This window comes from Vombatus ursinus, unplaced genomic scaffold, assembly GCF_900497805.2.
Source record: "Vombatus ursinus unplaced genomic scaffold, bare-nosed wombat genome assembly UNPS02014181.1, whole genome shotgun sequence".
Lineage (NCBI taxonomy): Eukaryota > Metazoa > Chordata > Mammalia > Diprotodontia > Vombatidae > Vombatus > Vombatus ursinus.
In genome coordinates, this window is record NW_020953959.1 from 1,264,205 (window position 1) to 1,281,069 (window position 16,865).

General features: G+C 47.6%; 2 protein-coding genes across 2 annotated transcripts in view; one reads left to right on the forward strand and one right to left on the reverse strand.

Annotated features, from left to right (window-relative positions):
- KDM3A (lysine demethylase 3A) overlaps window positions 1-11,153 on the forward strand; it is an 81,226-nt gene extending 70,073 nt beyond the window's left edge. Inside the window, exons 21-25 of the mRNA XM_027860451.1 lie at window positions 3,103-3,222; window positions 3,324-3,463; window positions 5,152-5,328; window positions 5,409-5,543; window positions 10,554-11,153. Of these exons, the coding sequence (XP_027716252.1) occupies window positions 3,103-3,222; window positions 3,324-3,463; window positions 5,152-5,328; window positions 5,409-5,543; window positions 10,554-10,634 (653 nt within the window). The 3' untranslated portion in view covers window positions 10,635-11,153. The remainder of the gene's footprint in view (window positions 1-3,102; window positions 3,223-3,323; window positions 3,464-5,151; window positions 5,329-5,408; window positions 5,544-10,553) is intronic.
- A 3,391-nt stretch (window positions 11,154-14,544) lies between these two features.
- CHMP3 (charged multivesicular body protein 3) overlaps window positions 14,545-16,865 on the reverse strand; it is a 40,300-nt gene continuing 37,979 nt past the window's right edge. Inside the window, exons 5-6 of the mRNA XM_027860442.1 lie at window positions 15,163-15,277; window positions 14,545-15,055 (exon numbers count right to left, since the gene is read on the reverse strand). Coding sequence (XP_027716243.1) covers window positions 14,901-15,055; window positions 15,163-15,277 — 270 coding nt within the window. The 3' untranslated portion in view covers window positions 14,545-14,900. The remainder of the gene's footprint in view (window positions 15,056-15,162; window positions 15,278-16,865) is intronic.

The following is a 16,865-nucleotide window of genomic DNA, read 5'->3' on the forward strand; positions in this document are numbered from 1 at the left end:
TGGGTTACAACTGAAGTTTTTAATGACCCATCTCCAAGGACAGGGATCACTTAATCCAGTGCCCTTGGCAGAAGTGAGAGGCGGGGTGTGAAGACTGCAGTTCCCTTCCGAAAACTTTATTCTCTCTAGAGCGGCTTCTTTGTGTCTTTTCACAGTGCTTCCTCCTCTTCTCAAATGCCCCCCTTTCCATCTCTTTTCCTCCTCTGTCCTATTTTTATAATCTCCCAAATCTTTTTTCTATGTATTTGTCTTGGTTGCAGAAGAAACATGTTAAGGGCGGTGGGCAGAGCAAGGATTCTTGCCCTTTTTCAGATAAGGAAACAGTGCCAGAAAGGTCCATGGGGGTCACACAGGGAGACAGTGCATAGTTAGGATTTGAACCAGACCTCTGATTTCCTCGCTTGACTTCTCACTACCTGCCTATAGCAGAAAACAAGCAAGTTTTTTTTTCCTCGAATTTGATGAATGAAGCAACATGATAGCCCCCTACATCTTAATCTCGAAAGGCCAAGTGAGTTGAAAATGGCTGCTTGTGGGTGACTGAGCAGCTTTGAGGAGAAGCAAGTTTGCCCGCTGCTGCTGTAAGGCAGGCAGATCCCTAGAATCCAGCAGGGGGTGGAATGTGGAAACGTTGCCCTGCATTTGTAGTTGCCTTTTTCACCATCCATGGGTTCATAGCTATTTGTTTCAGGAGTAACTTGGTGGGTCCCTATCCACCCAGTGTAGTAAAATGTCAGTTAACAAAAATGTTGAGGTTGTTGTGGGAGAGCAGTTAGTTTGATTTACGTTTTCCTGGAAGTTCCTCACTAGGTGCAGATGTATGCCTGGCAGTGTTAGGTACCCTATCCCCAAGGAGCTTCATTTTTACTGGGTGAGGTAACATGGATACAAATCTGGACAAGATAGATACAAAATAGATAATATGTGCACGCATATACACAATGCAAGGTAAAAGGTCTTCCTGGGGAAGAAAGCACTAAGAGCTTGGATGAGGAGAGGCCTTATGCAGAAGGTCCGGCTCAAGCCACATTCTGAAGGAGACAAGGGATAGTGGGGGCCAGAGGTGAAATGGGAGCGCACTGGAGGTACGGGGATAGCCGTACGTGGTGTAGAGCTGGGAGTGTCAGCGACTGGGCCTTTAAGTGGCTTTAAATGCAGAGCAGGTATGTGATGTGCCCTCTGAAATGACAGTAAGCTATGGAGTTAATTTAGGAAGGGAGGGATGCGGTCAAACCTGCGTTTTAGGAAAATTACTTTGGCAGCTGTGTGGAGGATAGACTGGAGATGGGGGAGACATGATAATAGACAAATCAGGCCCTCCACCCACACCAGCCCCTCCAGGAGAAAGGAGATGAGAGGCTGAATTAGGGTGCTGGCTGTGGGATGGGGGTGGGGTAGAAGGAAAGAGCCCAGCCAACCGTCATCCCTCTAGGGCCAATTCTGTCATTCCCGCTCCCCCCCCCAAATCACTCGATTCAGGGACGTAGGCTGCTGAACCGAGCGTTGTTCAGTATGGGAGAAGGCATCCAGGGTAACCACCACCTGAGGTACAGGAGCCAGAAAGCGAGCAGTAGGAGAAAGAAAGGGGCAAATCTACCAGAAATCTCAGGAGGAAGAAAAGTAAATTAATGCTGCAAAATTAAGAAAGAGAGTTGAACAGCGGATGGGGCAGAGAACCCTATGGATGTTGAGAAAAGCATGGAACCACAGCGTGCTGCTGCGAAATGAGCAGTGAGAAGAGATGATGGGCAGAATCAAAACACTGGGGCCTGTGGTGGAAACCTCACCAATGAAACAAATGGGAGAATAACTGACTAGGAAGGCAAATACACAGAAGTGAGGGACAATCTGGAAGAAAAGCCAGAAGCACCGAAATTCAGATGTCTTAGGGAAGCATGAGGCAAGGTCGTCTTCAGCTGAAAGCATGGGAGAGAGGGTAGGGTGGGAGAGAAGGGATTGTCTTTGGGAAATGAAGAGGCCTTTTCCGTAACCATGTTGCCTTGGTCGTGCGATTTCCTCCAGCCCTGTTTAGCAGCACCCAGGTAGGAATGGAAGCGGTAGAAGGAGAATTAGATGATTTCTTTTGCTAGAGTTTAACAGGAATAATGCCTCAGGGGTTGGGGCATCTGTGGAAGATCTGAGCAAAGGGTTGGAGAGCAGAAGCACCCTTGAACTTGTTAGCAGCAAGGACATGGAGCCTGGGCCAGTGCTGCAGGATGGAAAGGATGTTGTCCTGATGTCCTTTGGACAAGTGAGGCACACGGTAGATGACTAAATGATGGTACGCTATGGTCATTTGATCGCTGAAGGCAGAACCCTTGTGGGTGATGATGAGAACCCCTGCTGTGAGCTGCTGGTGTGGAGTGACGATCATGGGAAAGAGATAAGGAAATAAGCATTTATTAAACTCCTACGTGCCAGGCACTGTGCTAAGCGCTTTTACAAATACTTCATTTGATCCTCACAACCACCTTGGGAGGCGGGAACTGTTAAGAACCTCATTTTGCCATTGAAGACACTGAGGCAGAGAGGTTAAATGACTTGTCCAGGTTCACACAGCTCAGAAGTGTCTGGGCCTGGGATTGACCTCGGGTCTTCCTGACTCCCGTCCTCCAATCTATGGAGTTGGGAGGTTAAGGTTTTTCCAGGAGACGTGACCATGTTGAAGTCACTTAACAGGAATTGAAGGAGAAAAGGTGAGCCAGTATCGAATTCCTTGAGAAAATGTTATGGGTGCCAAGAGAGCTGCTTGGACAGTAAATTCGAATGGAGTGAACCTCTGAAAAGGTGTAGTTAATTAAAGCATGGCAGTGAGAAAGGAGAAAACTGAATCACGCGGCACTGTGGAGCACAGAGGAACAGGAGAGGGGCTGGATCTGTGCTGCTCCTGGACGTGGGGAGATAAGGAGAGCCTGGAGTTTCTGCTCTTAGAACGTGCTGCCTCCACCTCGCATTAGAGGCCGACACAGTCCTAGTTGTGTGACGCTGTACCAGGTGCTAGTCTATGACTAATTGGATGTTGCCCAGCATGCCTGTGGTAGTTCTGCCTTACTACCCCAACTCCAGCGTCCTCTTCTAATTGTAGCCATTTCTCTCTCACAGGGTTAATCACACCAGAAGACAGGAAGTACGGAACGACAAATCTTCATTTAGATATATCCGATGCAGCTAATGTAATGGTCTACGTGGGCATCCCTGCCGGACAGCTCGACCAGGAGGATGGTAAGATCGTGTTATGTGAACACACGTGCTGAAGCTTTTTGCCCCTGTGTGTGTGCACAGTGTTCCTTTTACATCTGTTTTGCGTCTCTCCCCTACAACAGAAGTACTTAAAACTATCCAAGATGGTGACTGTGATGAGCTCACAATAAAGCGGTTTATTGAAGGAAAAGAGAAACCAGGAGCTCTTTGGCATATTTTTGCTGCTAAAGACACTGAGAAGATCCGATCCTTCCTTAAGAAGGTATTCTTTAATCGTTGTCATAAACATAAAGCCAGGTTTCCAGTGGTTTTAGAAAAGCTATTTGGCCTTCTCCCAGTTCCTGATAGAAACAGGCACAACACGCTCTGCTTCTGAAGTCACTGCGTGATGTCTCTCGTACTGACCCTTCTAACTGTGGAAGTGGGGCAGGGGAGAGAAAGGTTGGTGATGAAACTGGCCTGTGAAATGTGGCAAGAAAAAGCGGGTAGGATATACTGGTGCTTCCCAAGGCATTTGGAAAGGTTGGCCAGTGGGGTTTTCTAAGATATGGTGTCAATAAAGCTAGCTTCAGCTTAAGAAGCAGCAATCTAAGAAGGATGAGTAACATTGATCAGTATTTATCCAGTTACCATTTATTTTAAATAATCAGATTCTGGGGAAGGCACTATTGGGTAGTGAATAGAGAGCTGGCTTTAGACCCAAGGAGTCCTAAGTTCAAGTTGTGCCCTTCTCTGTGATCCTGAGCAGGTCCCGCTACCTCTCAGTGTTCTAGACAACTCTGAGGTCTCCAGTTGGAGAGAGGGGCCCAGCCTGCCCTGGTCAGGCTATTTACACGTGGCAGAGAGGTCCCTTCATTAGGGAAATCACAGGTCCAGTTCCTGGCCCCTTCACTTATAAATCTTATAGTCAAGAGTCCTCTTGGCATTGGCCCTCCAGCTTCCATAGAGCCAGAGAAAAATCAGCACATTTTGAAGTCCATTGTGGTCTCTCTAGTTAACTGTGAGATTTTACTGAGCTAGTTTATTAGAAGCAGGTATTAGTATGAAATTATGGTAAAAAGCCATCAAATTCGTGGAAAGGAATCCAGAAAGGTCATTGCATGGATCTTATGCGGATTCCCTCTGTGTAAGCAGGCCAACCAGGAAGGGTTTCTTGTGTATTTGGGTCAGTCGGTTAGAGAGAGTGGGAATAGTAAGTGGGTATGAGCGATGTCTTTTTAACAAACCAAATAATCTAAAAATACCTTCTAAGGTGGTCTTTGAGCTTTTCTTTTAATTACTGAGGCTACTTGCTAGAAACTGTATTTTCCCCCCTCAGTGGCCTCATGGAAACAGTCTGGCTGAGAATCATTCACTGTGGGAGTCACAGCCTCCCACCATGTATTCACACATGACAGCTGTGTCTGAATCTTTAAAGGAAACCATGCTTGGACCCAAACTAAACCATACTCCTTATTTGAAGGACAAATAGGAGACATAGTGGAAAGAAGTCAGAAATTGTTTTGCTTTTTCAGTAGAGCTTTTCTTATCTTGTTAGAGCATTAAATTTTGGATAAGCTTTGTCCTGATCTCAAGCCTATGCCAAGAACTTAAGTTTAAAATAATACATTCTACAAAGGGCTATTGTTTTTTGTTAGCTACATTCACAAGCCATTCAGCGACCAGGCAGGCAGGATAAAATGAAGCCAGGCTGACCCGTTTCCTTTTAATTTATTGAACAAAATGAAGTGCATTATAGGCACAAAGCACCGATAGGCACGATCTATTTCCCTGCATCCCAGGCCGATAAGGTACCACAGTAAGGGAAGGCTTGACTTACTAACCAGAGTGTGGGGCTCATTACTTTTATAGGCAGTGTGAGCGTGGGAAAAGATGTTTGAATTTGGTTTTGGAGAATTTTGCTTATGGTCAAGTACTCATTTGTTGAAAGGTATTGTGTGTGTGTTTCAGGTCTCAGAAGAACAAGGTCAAGAAAACCCTGCTGATCATGACCCCATCCATGACCAGAGCTGGTATCTGGACCGCCCGCTCAGAAAGCGTCTTCACCAAGAGCATGGAGTTCAGGGCTGGGCCATTGTGCAGTTTCTGGGGGATGTGGTCTTCATCCCAGCAGGTGCCCCACATCAGGCAAGACCAGCGTGTGTTCGTGTCTGTGCTTTCTTTCTTGACCTGTGACTTTGGGGCTGACTTCTCTTGTTTTTCCTTAGGTTCATAACTTATACAGCTGCATAAAAGTGGCAGAAGATTTTGTTTCTCCAGAGCACGTCAAACACTGCTTCTGGCTCACTCAGGAATTTCGCTATCTGTCTCAGACACACACTAACCATGAAGATAAGCTACAGGTAAATGTGTGAGGTGGGAGATGCGTCCAGCATGTGATCCTGTAAAACACTAGTGTTTGGGATGGACCTCCACAGTCATTTGGGTCTATGAGTGTAACTTGGTTTTTCACTTAAGCTAAAAACTCTTACATGCATCCACATGTAGGGACACTTCTTTATTTGCTGTGTCATCCCTGAACTCAGATGATCAAGCCGATAATTAGGCACTAAGACCAAGGTGATGGACAATACTTGCGGACTCCTGACCACACAAGTTTTTCTAGGTTTTTCTGAAGTCCGCTAGCTCATCATTTCTTATAGCACAGTAGTATCCCATTACATTCATATACCACAACTTGCTCAGCCATTCCCCAATTGATGGGCATCCTCTCAATTTCCAATTCTTTGCTACCACAAAAAGAGCTGCTATAAATATTTAACAGAATGGAATCTTAAGTTGAGAGTGGCATTGGAACGCGTTGATCTCAATGAAATAGCACGAGCTGAGGTGGAAGCAGGCAGGCACAGGGTGTGTTTGCTGGAGGAGGGCAAGGTCCCATTTCCTGAAACTGGGGAGTGACTTGAACGTCAAGCCCAAGGAATCTGAGTTTTACTCCTCTGCTAATGAGGAGCCATTGACATGTTGTGAACAGGAAAGTAAAAATGAACAAGTCTGTGCGTCAGGAAGATGATTCTCTCAGTGTGCTGAGGATGGATGGGAGGTCAGAGGAGAAGCACCGAGACCCACAATCATGCTCCGTTTCTGGGTGGTGATGTGAGCCTGTAAGCTTAACAGGCTCTGGAAATAAAGGGGAGACAGAGGAAGTGGGGCTGAGAGGATCTGGTAACTGATTGGCTCTTCCAAACCTTTCTTCTCTGCTCGGGGCTCCTAGATGAGAAGGGGACATAGATTCAGGAAATAGTCACGAAGGTTTAAGTATGGACGGACCTGGGCATGTTGGAGAGCAGGGGATATGGACCAAAAGATTGGGGGCATCTGCCAGCACAGATGGGGGAAGGGGCCAAGGGTCCACAGTTACCCTTCTTCTCACTGAAGTCCCAGAGTAGAGGAGGAGAGAAGCAGTGCTGGGCCCCTGGCCTGCTCCAGAATCTTAGCGCCTCACAGACCAGCTCTGCCTGTTGATCCAGACTTGTGCACCCAGAGTGGTCTAATCTGACCATTCAGAGAAACTGCTTATTCTGGTTTTGGATAGCAGTGGTAGCCTAGTGGGTAGAGAGTGGCTGTAAAGGCTGAATGCCTGGGAAGTAAGTCACTCGGGCTCTCTGTGTGCTGGGCTAATTCTGTTGCTTGTGTAGAGACCCCATCTAATCATTAGGAAAACTTGCTTTCTGGGGCCAAGTAGGGAGAGTTCAGTGCCCCTTTCCCATGAATAAAAATTATGATCTAGATAACAGTTACGTACTTCCCAAGTTAACTTTTCTAGCTTCAAGGTCTCCATTTCTTCCATTGGTATGAGAATATTACATGTAGAACTTTTCACCAGGCTGTCTGAGCAGCAGGATTGCATATTCCTTTGTGTTTCTCAATATCATGGCCAACCCCCCACCCCCAATCCTCTCCTGTCAGGTAATTAGATGTGCCCAGACTCATGAAGAAAACTGAGCTTGAGGTGAGTGGTTGAGCAAGCTCAGAAGTGAGTCAGGGAGGAAGGACGAACAGAAAGGGCCCAGGGGTCACTGGGCGGGGGGGGGGGCGAGCAGTGAGCAGCCCTCTGTAAGTGCTGGCCATCACTGTTCTGGAGCTCCCGGGAGGAAGCCGGGACTATGGCGGTGGATGGGCACCTTGGGCAGGGTCTGCAGGGTCCTGAATGTGTCTGAGGCAGGGCCTGAACCCAGGTTTACCTGACTCCCAGGCCATCTTCTGTCCACTGTTCTGTCTCTTGTTACTGATGAATAATAATGACAATTTCCAACTAGATGTCTGTGGGAATCACATTCAACTTATTGAAAAGTTCAGTTACTCTTTCTCTCCAGACCTCCCTCTTTTGGCCAAGGTACCCCAGATTTCTAGTTCACTCAAGTTGTAGCACCTTGGCATCTTCCCCGAGTCCTCACCCTCACTCCCATCGTCCAGCAGCTGCCAGATCTTGTCTTTTTACCTCCCTAACGCCCTCTTGCTTTTGCATTCTTCCCTTGTCTTCACCCCCGTGACCCTAGATCAGGCCCTCATCACGTCTTGCCTGGGTTAGTGGGATATTATTCTCACTGGTCTTCCTGCCTCAGACGGCCACCTGTGACATTTTTGAAGCAAAGGCCTGATCCCTTCGCTTTTCCTGCTCAGCAGACTGGAGCAGCTCCCGTCTGATACAGAGGGTCAGACAGGCTTCATAACCTTGCTCCACTCTGCCTGGCTTCCTCCCTTTTGTGCAGTCTGTGCTTGGGCCAGATCCTCCATCTCCGTATCCCATGTCCCCTTTACCTCTGCTGCTTAGAATGCCAGTTTCCTTTGGGGAAGGTCTCTTTAAGGTTCTCCCTGAGGCCCTGCCCGATCCTTCAGCTGCTCCTCCCCCCAAATCTAATACAGAGGCCGGAGAAGAAGGAGAAACAGGCTCAGAGGGAGAGTCAGGGAAAGGCTGGTGCAGTAAGGAAGTCCACTTCCTTAGCAGCCTCCCGTCCTGGTCACCTTTCAACTCCCAGCTGACGCCTGGCTCACCCTGGGTTCCACGTTTCCAGCGTGGAGTTTGAGTTCTTGGGTCAGGCACTTTACCCTTGGTAGGTCTCAGTTTCCTTATTTGGACAGTGATGTCTAAGGCCTCTTTCAGCTCTAGGAGCCAGGCTCCTTCCTCTGTGAAGCCTTCTGTCTATGTGATATTTGGTATGAACATCACCTCTGCAAGGAGGTGAGTAGGAAGTTCACCTCCAGTCCTCTGGTGGACTCAGGTTTATCATCGCCTTACCCTGAGTTCTAAAGTTTTTCAGAGTTGCTTTTTTAAAAATAGTGTTTTCATTGTATAATTTTTTCTTCTAATTCTGCTCATGTAACTCTGCTCTGTTACCTGGAGATTTTCCCATTTTTTTCTTTGTTCATTTCATCATCCTGAATAGGTTGGTGTGACCACCCTACTTTACCATTTTGGGCTACTACAGATATGGTCCTTTCCTTCTTCTTTCTTTGCTCTTTGGGGTATAGGCCTCATAGTGGTGTCACTGAGTCCAAGGGCATGCATATTGTATGGCTGCCCCCATCTGCAGTGCCCAGGGTGGGCCATCTGCCTGATCACCTGCCAGACCTCCGAGTGGGACAGTCATTACTCTAAAGGAACTTCTGTTCTACGGGGAGATAAGGAACTTAAAGTGGGGGGTGGGGTGGCGTGTGCCAAGGCGCGCAGGGTGGAATGGAGAGGGTCATGAGACCCTTGCCAAATGGCTCGCAGGCCATCTGGACTGGACTAGAGCATGAACGTGCGTGGGGGAGCAGTGTGGGGGATCATGTGGGAAGGACCTGAAATGCCAAAAAGGCATTTAAATTGGCGTTGGGATCCTGCAGGCCAGAGAGGTACTTCTCAAGCACAGGGGCACAGCCAGACCTGAGCTTCGGGGGCATCTGTTTGGCAGCCCTGGGGAGGATGGATTGGAGGGAGGCTCTGACTCCCCAGCCATGGCATGATCACCTCTTGGTGGCAGGGCTGGGCATGGGGCTTTCACCGACACAGAGCAGGGACTCCTCATTTCCAGTTCTCTTAATTTAGTGGTTGAAATCCATTTCTTTAACATCTTCAGGACCCATGTAATTGAGGTGCCTTTTTGAAAACTAAGCTTTGAAGTACGTAGTACTGTCATTTTACAAGTTGAAATAGACCATGATTCCTAAATGAACAAAACTAAGGCTAAAAATCTCAGCCACATTGGGAGCTTGGGGAAAGGTCCATATGGGAGAAAGAATGCAGTGTAGCATTGTACACAGGAGACAGAGAAGGGCGCTGTGGCTGTGACATGTTTTTTCTTAAAGGTAGAAAACACTGATCACAGTGCTCAGGTGCCCGAGACAAAACACCCGCACACTCAGACCTCTTGCCTTTGCTTTATCTAGTTAATCCGTATTTGAGGGAAATCATCACATAAAAAGCGAGCTCACATTGAAGGCTTAGGTTTTCTTCATCTTTTATCAGTTCTTTAAAATACTAGTAGGGGGATAAGATTAAAGAATGTAACTTTCTGTCACTTATCAGAAGGGGGGGGTGTTGGGGGGTGTCTCTGTCTACCTCCTATGTGTACATTTTGTTAGGCAGATCTTGGGAACTTCCATGACCAAGAACAAAAACATACGAAATTTAAGATGCTGTCCAAGATTCTGAGCTGGAAGTGAATTCCAAGTTCTTCCCAAAGGCGCGCTGATGGGAAACCGAGCAGCTTGTGGGGGGTCACGGGGGCGGGGGGCAGCGGATGACAGTGGCGAGCTGTGAAGACCTGGCTGGTACTCCTGCCTGTGTCACCAAGTCAGCTGTCTGACACTGAGCCTCCTTGGCCTTGGCCCCTTAGTCACCAAGCATTTGTTAAGTGTTGATTCATCTTTAAAATGAGCGTGCTATCTGCACCTGGTTCATAAAGTGGTTATTAAAGAAGCAAAGAGAGCGCCTCAGAACACTTAGTATTTTCTGTTGGTGAGCGGTGAGGAAGCTTTCCTGCCCCTTCACTAACTCGGGTGCCCAGAACTGACTATAATCCTTGGTCGGAGTTCTGAGGGGACAGCACATGGCACAACTCACCCCTCCCTGAGCTCTCTGTCCATCCATGCCTCCCTCAGCTTAAATTTAGGAAGCTGGGTTTGGGGGCTTGTTGTTTTCCCATGTACAGACTTGAATTTCAAACCATCAAGATCTTTGGTATCCTGATGCTATTCTTGACTCAGTTATTTCCAGCTTTTGTCACTTGCAAATCAGGTTTGTTTTGAGTACCACCTGTAACCTCTTCAATTCAGACTGGAGTCGGAAAAAAGTGGATGAAAATGTTATTTATTACAATGAGTCCGATTTTAAAAGCGGCTCTCTTAACTTGCTGTTTGTTGTTCAGGTGAAGAATGTGATCTACCATGCAGTGAAAGATGCGATTGCAATATTAAAAGCCAACGAATCTGGCTACAGCAAACCTTAAAATCCAGAGGCTAACTGGAACTGAACTAGTGGCAGCTGTTGGGAGTTGACCTTCTGAATTTCTGTGGACTTGGAATTCACGTTACCTCATCCTCCTTTTTAAGTAGTGCCTGGCTTGAGAAGGTACTTGGTCTAATGTACATTTCTAGTGTTTACAAACACTCAGTGTGTATATGTAGTGACTATTCACTGATCCCTTGGCATCCCGAAACTGGGACTTCTCACCTGCTACAGAGTTTTAAACCAAACTGCAAGATTACCTCTTACTGAGCTCTGGAAACCACCTACGACTGGTCCCCACCTGTCTGTGAGCCGACTGTCAAAATGAATTTGTGACTACTGTTAGGAGTCTTTGGGGGGGAGCATATCTTGTTTTATGAATGTTGGGGGATTTTTCCCCTTTGAGTCCAGAGGAGGAGCCAAGAATACAGTGGCTGATGCAGTTCTTAATGCACTACCATAGGATTTGCATTAAGCAGCCGCTAAAAAAAAAAAAAATCTACTGTACAATTCATGGGATTAACCATCTTTAAAACAAATGAAATCTAATTTAATTGAGGCTTTGCTAATTTCTAAGTGTTAAGCATTTTACATTAAACAATATTCATTTAATATTTTTTGTTGTCTTCTCTGGGTGATTAACTGTTAGACCTTTGTCTAGAACTTTCTCTCTTGCTATCACATTAAATACTACACATTACTTAAAAAGCGCTTACACATCAGACGTTGATGCTTTGGTTAACCATAAAGATGGAGCCCATTTCCTTGGTGTTTGGGCCCAAATTCAGCCCTCCGACAGGTGTTAACTAGGGGCAGACAGAACTGAAGTGACACAGCCTGACAAAAGAAGCTGTCTCTAGAAATGACTGAATTGCCAAGAGGGGCTCACTTACGTGCTGCTGACAGCTTAACTTTATAATTTAAGAGTGTTTTCCAAATCTAAGCGAAAAGAAAGCAAATTATTCCTGTTAATAAAGAGAGGAACTTGACAAAAACAAACACAAAATGGGCTCAGCTCTCCTCACCAAAAGCCAGACTTTAGAGAAGAGGGTTATATTTGTGAGTGTTAATTAGTGAGGCCCACGCTTTTATTTTTTTAAACACCTGGGACTCAAGGCACCAGCTCGGGCAAAAAGCCATCGTCACCCTCGTCCAGTACTTAGAGAGCCTAAGGACTCAGTTTAAAATAACTTAAGGTCACACAGTAAGAGGTGCAGAGCTGAGGATACAGGAATTCAAAGTACTTTATTCTGGGAATATGTTATCATAGAAACTGAACCTGCCTACTCAAACATAGCAGTAGCATTGCAAAAAACGTATGGAAAGCCTTCTGTAGATGGGGAGAGACAACTTCAAAAATGTTATCACGTCCCAGGTGGTTGGGAGGGGGAGCCAGGGTTCGTAACCCAAGGGTGATGCTTACCTCCTCACCTCCCCAGAAGCCCCAGCACCATCGCCCCAAAACAGTCCTCCAAGGAAAACTATCACAGGTATGGTAAGTACTTGTAAACAGACTTAGGAGGCATACTGTGTAACTATAGTGTCCTAGCTGAAATTTAATGTATAGCACATGAGCATTTAGATCTTGGCCACATTTTTAAAAGATGCATGGCATATGAGAGAAGAAGAGGGCCCCATTAGCTTGATGTTCAGGGGATAAAGGAAACCTTAAGATAATTCCTTCAAGCAACGGACTGCAAACTGAGGTTCTTCCCAAGCTCTTTAGGAATGAGCCACCAAAAAAAGGGGTGTGTGTGTCTAATGTTAACATTTATATAGCACATGAGGTTTGCCAAGCACTTCACAAATCTCATTTTCCTTACAATAATGCTTGGAGGTAGCTGCTACGATATCCCCATTTTACAGATGAAGAAACTGATGCCAGCAGAAGTTAAGTGGCTTGCCCAAGTGGCTGAGATGGGATCTGAACTTGGGTTTTCTTGACTGCAGGGTCAGTGCTCTCTAGCACTCCTCTGTAACACTCCCCTGATGCCACACATACATATATACACACACATACTATCGAGGGAGTGCTGTGGATGAATCCTAATACCTTTGCAAAAAGGGAAGGTCCCTTTGGCCTAGGGAATCGGGGAGAAATAAGAAAAACAGGATGAAAAAGGAGACTGGGGAGCTCTGAACAGCTGGAGTGGGGTTCAAGCCAATTGGGTGTGTGTCCACACTTCTTCCACACCACGATGACCCAGGTCAGAAGCCGGACGGATCAAAGCTGTGCCCGTCAGCAGAGAGAGGCATCGGACAGCCTGGACGCGATAGGGAGAGGTGAGACAGATGCAGATCCAAGGCTAGCCAGGCCAGAGACTTCTTCCTCAAGTTCTTAAGTCCCACATGCACATGTGGCCGGCACCTTTCTTCCCTGCAGAGTCTGATTCAGTGATACTGGCCAGGGCCCAGTGGCTGTCCAGCATGCATGGAATTCTCTCATTTCTGCCTCCCGTCTCAGCTAAAATCCCCCTTCACAAGAAGCCTTTCTTGGTCTCTGTTTCAGTGCTACTCTTTTCTCTTGGAGACTTCCTGCAAATACCTGTTTTGCATGCTGGTCTCCCTGCATTAGAGTGTCAGCTCCCTGAAAGCAGGCCTGGCTTTGCCTTTCTTTGTATTGCCAGTGAATGCATCCCCAGTGCAGGCTTAGCACACATGGTTCCAAGCATACCCTCAGCAGGCAAGCCACCTCTCTGGGGGTGGAATGAGAACAGGAAGGTCCTACTGAGCCTCAGGTTGCACACAGATGCGCACAAATTTAGGGTCCCAGACAGCCTTAAAGGCTAGCCCAACCTTCTCATTTAACAAATAAGGGAACCAAGGCTCAGTCGGGAGGATCACACAGGTAGTCATGTCAGAAGCAGGATTGGAACCCAGAGCATCCTGGTTCCAAGTCCTGCACTCTCTCCATTATGCCTACTTGGTCCCTTGGGAGGCAGCCTTCCAGTCACAGTGCCGGCACATCCAGCAGGCTTAATGTACACCTGGATAAACGAACCAGCGATTAGCCAAGTCAGTGGGTTTCCTTTGGAGGGTGGGGGTGGGAGAGAAAATGGGAAACTGCTGCTTCTTGGAAGGGGGTTTCAAGGGGGATTTCACCCTAATTCCAAGTAGCTCTTAAGCCCAGCGGGAGTCTGACAGCCCTCAGTTCTCACAAGTGTCCAGGCAAGGGGCTGGCTGGTCAGAACGGGAGGTCATTTGCCTGATGCCTCCATTAGCAAGGCTCAAACACAGGGCAGCACAGCCCAGCCGCATCCAAAAGGAAAGCAGAGCCTGACCAACCTGGACCCAAGCACGCTGGCAAAATCCCCCACGCCCAGCTTTGCACTTTGTGACAGCAGTGGAAAGGGGCTTGTGGCCTGAGGGTCACGGTCAGCTGGCCAGCCAGCAATTCCTCCAGTGCCTTACAAAAACAAGCTGATGGGAAGGCAGCTGAGTTACTGCAGCTCTGCATGGTCAAGAATCCCAGGAAGCCTGGGTTTTCCTTGTATATTCATGTACTAATATAATTAACCAAAGCCCTCCTGTGATTGATTTCCAGCTGTATTTTAAGAACTCTGTTCACAGCAGCTCCCCAGAAGGGATGACTGCAGGTCACCTACCAGCTGGCAAGCTCATAAGGAAGCCCTGACTAGCGGCAGGTGGCATTCTCTCCCTCTTCTGCTGGAGACTGTGGGCTGGCAGGGAGAGTGCAGAGCAGAAGGCAAGCAACTATCCCAGACAATAAAAGCAGATGGCACCGTGAGAGCTAGTGAGACGGCAAAGCGGAGCCCGCGGCTGCCCCATCTCTGCCCCGCCCCTCGCCCGGGTGCCAGGAAAGGGACGCTGCAGGAGGACCAGCCTTCACGAGAGCCACACCCTCAGCCCAGTGTACATCACAAGGCATAGAACAGAAGAAACAGTAGGGCCAGGCTTAAAGCAGAAATTTATTAAAATCCATTTATAGTGTTTTTCAGAAAAATGTACAGAATATTTAACATTCAGGCAGCAGAATACTTGAAAGTGCTTTGTTGGATTTTTCTCCACTCAACACTTTTATAACTGGAAATGACACACTACCATGACAACAATCATCTCGGGTTAAGTACCCCTCTTCCACACTGGCAGCCCCATCCCCCTCTGGAGGGAGTTCAACAGAAATCAGTAGAAAGAACCCTCTGCAACGTGATAACAAACGAAGAGTCTTCACAGGAGCTACAGAAAGTCCCTCGTGTCCTAGCCGGGGCGTCCGCCGGGTGGCTGCTGGCAGGGCGGGCGTGCCCACCTAGCTCCGCAGGGTGGCGAGTCGGGACTGCATGGCTTCCAGATCATCCTCTTCCTCCTCCTCCACCGCCGCAGCCTCGGCGGCAGCTGTCGCCCCTGACGCCCCAGGCTCTGGAAGAGCATCCGTGACTTTGCTGGGTGCTTTGCCTAAGGCCCCTGGAAAGGAAAGAGGTTGTGAAGAAAAAGGGAAGAAACACCCGGCGTGGGCACCAGCTGAGGCGCCAGGGGAAGGAGACGAACCAGAAAAGCGCGCACGGCCTCACCTGCTGTGAGCTCAAAGAGAACCTTGTCGATCTCCATCTCTGCTGCTTCCTCCATGTCTTCCTGGTCGTCCATGCTTTCAAAGGTGTCTTCCAACATCTCCTCTATGATCCCCGCCTAAACGCCAAAGACAGCGCATTCCTGACCCACCCGCGCAGGAGAAGGGTCCTGTGCTCACACCAAGCCCCTCATCTGCTACCCTCCAGGGGGCCTCAGTCTCCTCACATACAAAATGGGGTCCCATGCTAGCCTATGGCATACCACAAAGGGCGCAAAAGGAGGAGTGGTGTCTGGTGAGACTCTGGAAATCCAGTCATGTCCGTCCTGACAAGCAGAAATCAAGACATATCTGGCACCTTTGTAATCATAATCTGCAAAGTACTGTATGTTTTTTCATTTGATCCTCACAAACCTAGAAGGTGGGTGCTACTATCTCCACGCTAGAAATGAAAAAACTGAGGCTCAAAGAGCAAAAGTATGGCTCAGGGCTACAGCTCCAGCTACAAAGTGAGGCAGGCTGGAAGAAAGAGCAAACAGAACTCTGAATCCCACCACAAAAAGCCATTAGGGTGACAGAGATGTTTCAGGATGACTCCAAACATCTAGAGTCAAAGACTCAAGGAAAGGTACAGGCTGGGGACAATTTCAACTAGAATTTGGAGAAGACATGAAGAGCTTTAAAATGTTTTTTATTAGAGTATTAGAGGAAAAAACTGGGAAAGAAAGGAAAGCTACAGAAGCAAGAATTGGAAAGAGAATTAACAGCTGTTCACACAAAACCTCATCCAAGCAGCAAACTCCTTGAAAATTAGAATGGACCAAAGAGAAGCCAATGCCTCCAAGAGAAAACAAGAAATATTGAAACAAAGTTAAGGCTGGGGAAAAAAAGAAAGGGAGAAGAAGAAAATGTAAGGTTACCTCCTAGCAAAAACAACTTGAAAAACGGATTAAGGAGAAAAAAGTTAAAAATCACTGGCCAGTTTAAATGACCAGGGAAAAAATTAAGCCTGGACGTGAGTTATCTTCACGGTGGGTTTACATGCCCAGCCTGGTGCTTACTGCCTGGGGACTGGGCTAGAATGCTCTGTGCCAGACACCCTGCCAAGAGACAAGCCCTGCCCTCGAGGACTACAAGCGAGGGCTGTGGGTAAAGGGGGGGACTTTGGTTTAGCCTGAGAGCCAGAGGACAAGTGGAAATCCAGGGGATCCACCCGTCACCTCCTGAAATGAAAACTCCTGCAACCTCACGGTCCAAATCCGGGGCTTTCAGGTCAAAGCAAAAACACTTCAAGCAGCAAAATGAAAGAATTCAAGGGCCGAGGAGCACCACAAAGGAATGGAGAGCCCAGATACAATGTTCCAGAAGGCAAAGGATGTACTTAGCAGCACGACTGAGCATAGTCCTACAGAGGAAAAACCGAATTTTTCATCAAATCGAGGTCTTTCAAGCATTCCCGATGGAAAGAGGAGCGCTAGTAGAATCTCTGAAGTTCAGAGAAACATGGAGAAGGTCAACCTAAGAGAAGAAGGAGAAGGGACTAAACCAGGATAAGCTGCTTTCATTCAAATATGGGGAGAAGATACATGCGTCTGTCCACTGCAAATCCTGTCATCAGCAGGGGTCGCAGAGGGAGTCCAACGAGACAAGGCCTGTTAGGCCCGGATGGTCTCAGGAGGTGGGAAAGGGAAGGGAAAAGGAAAGAAA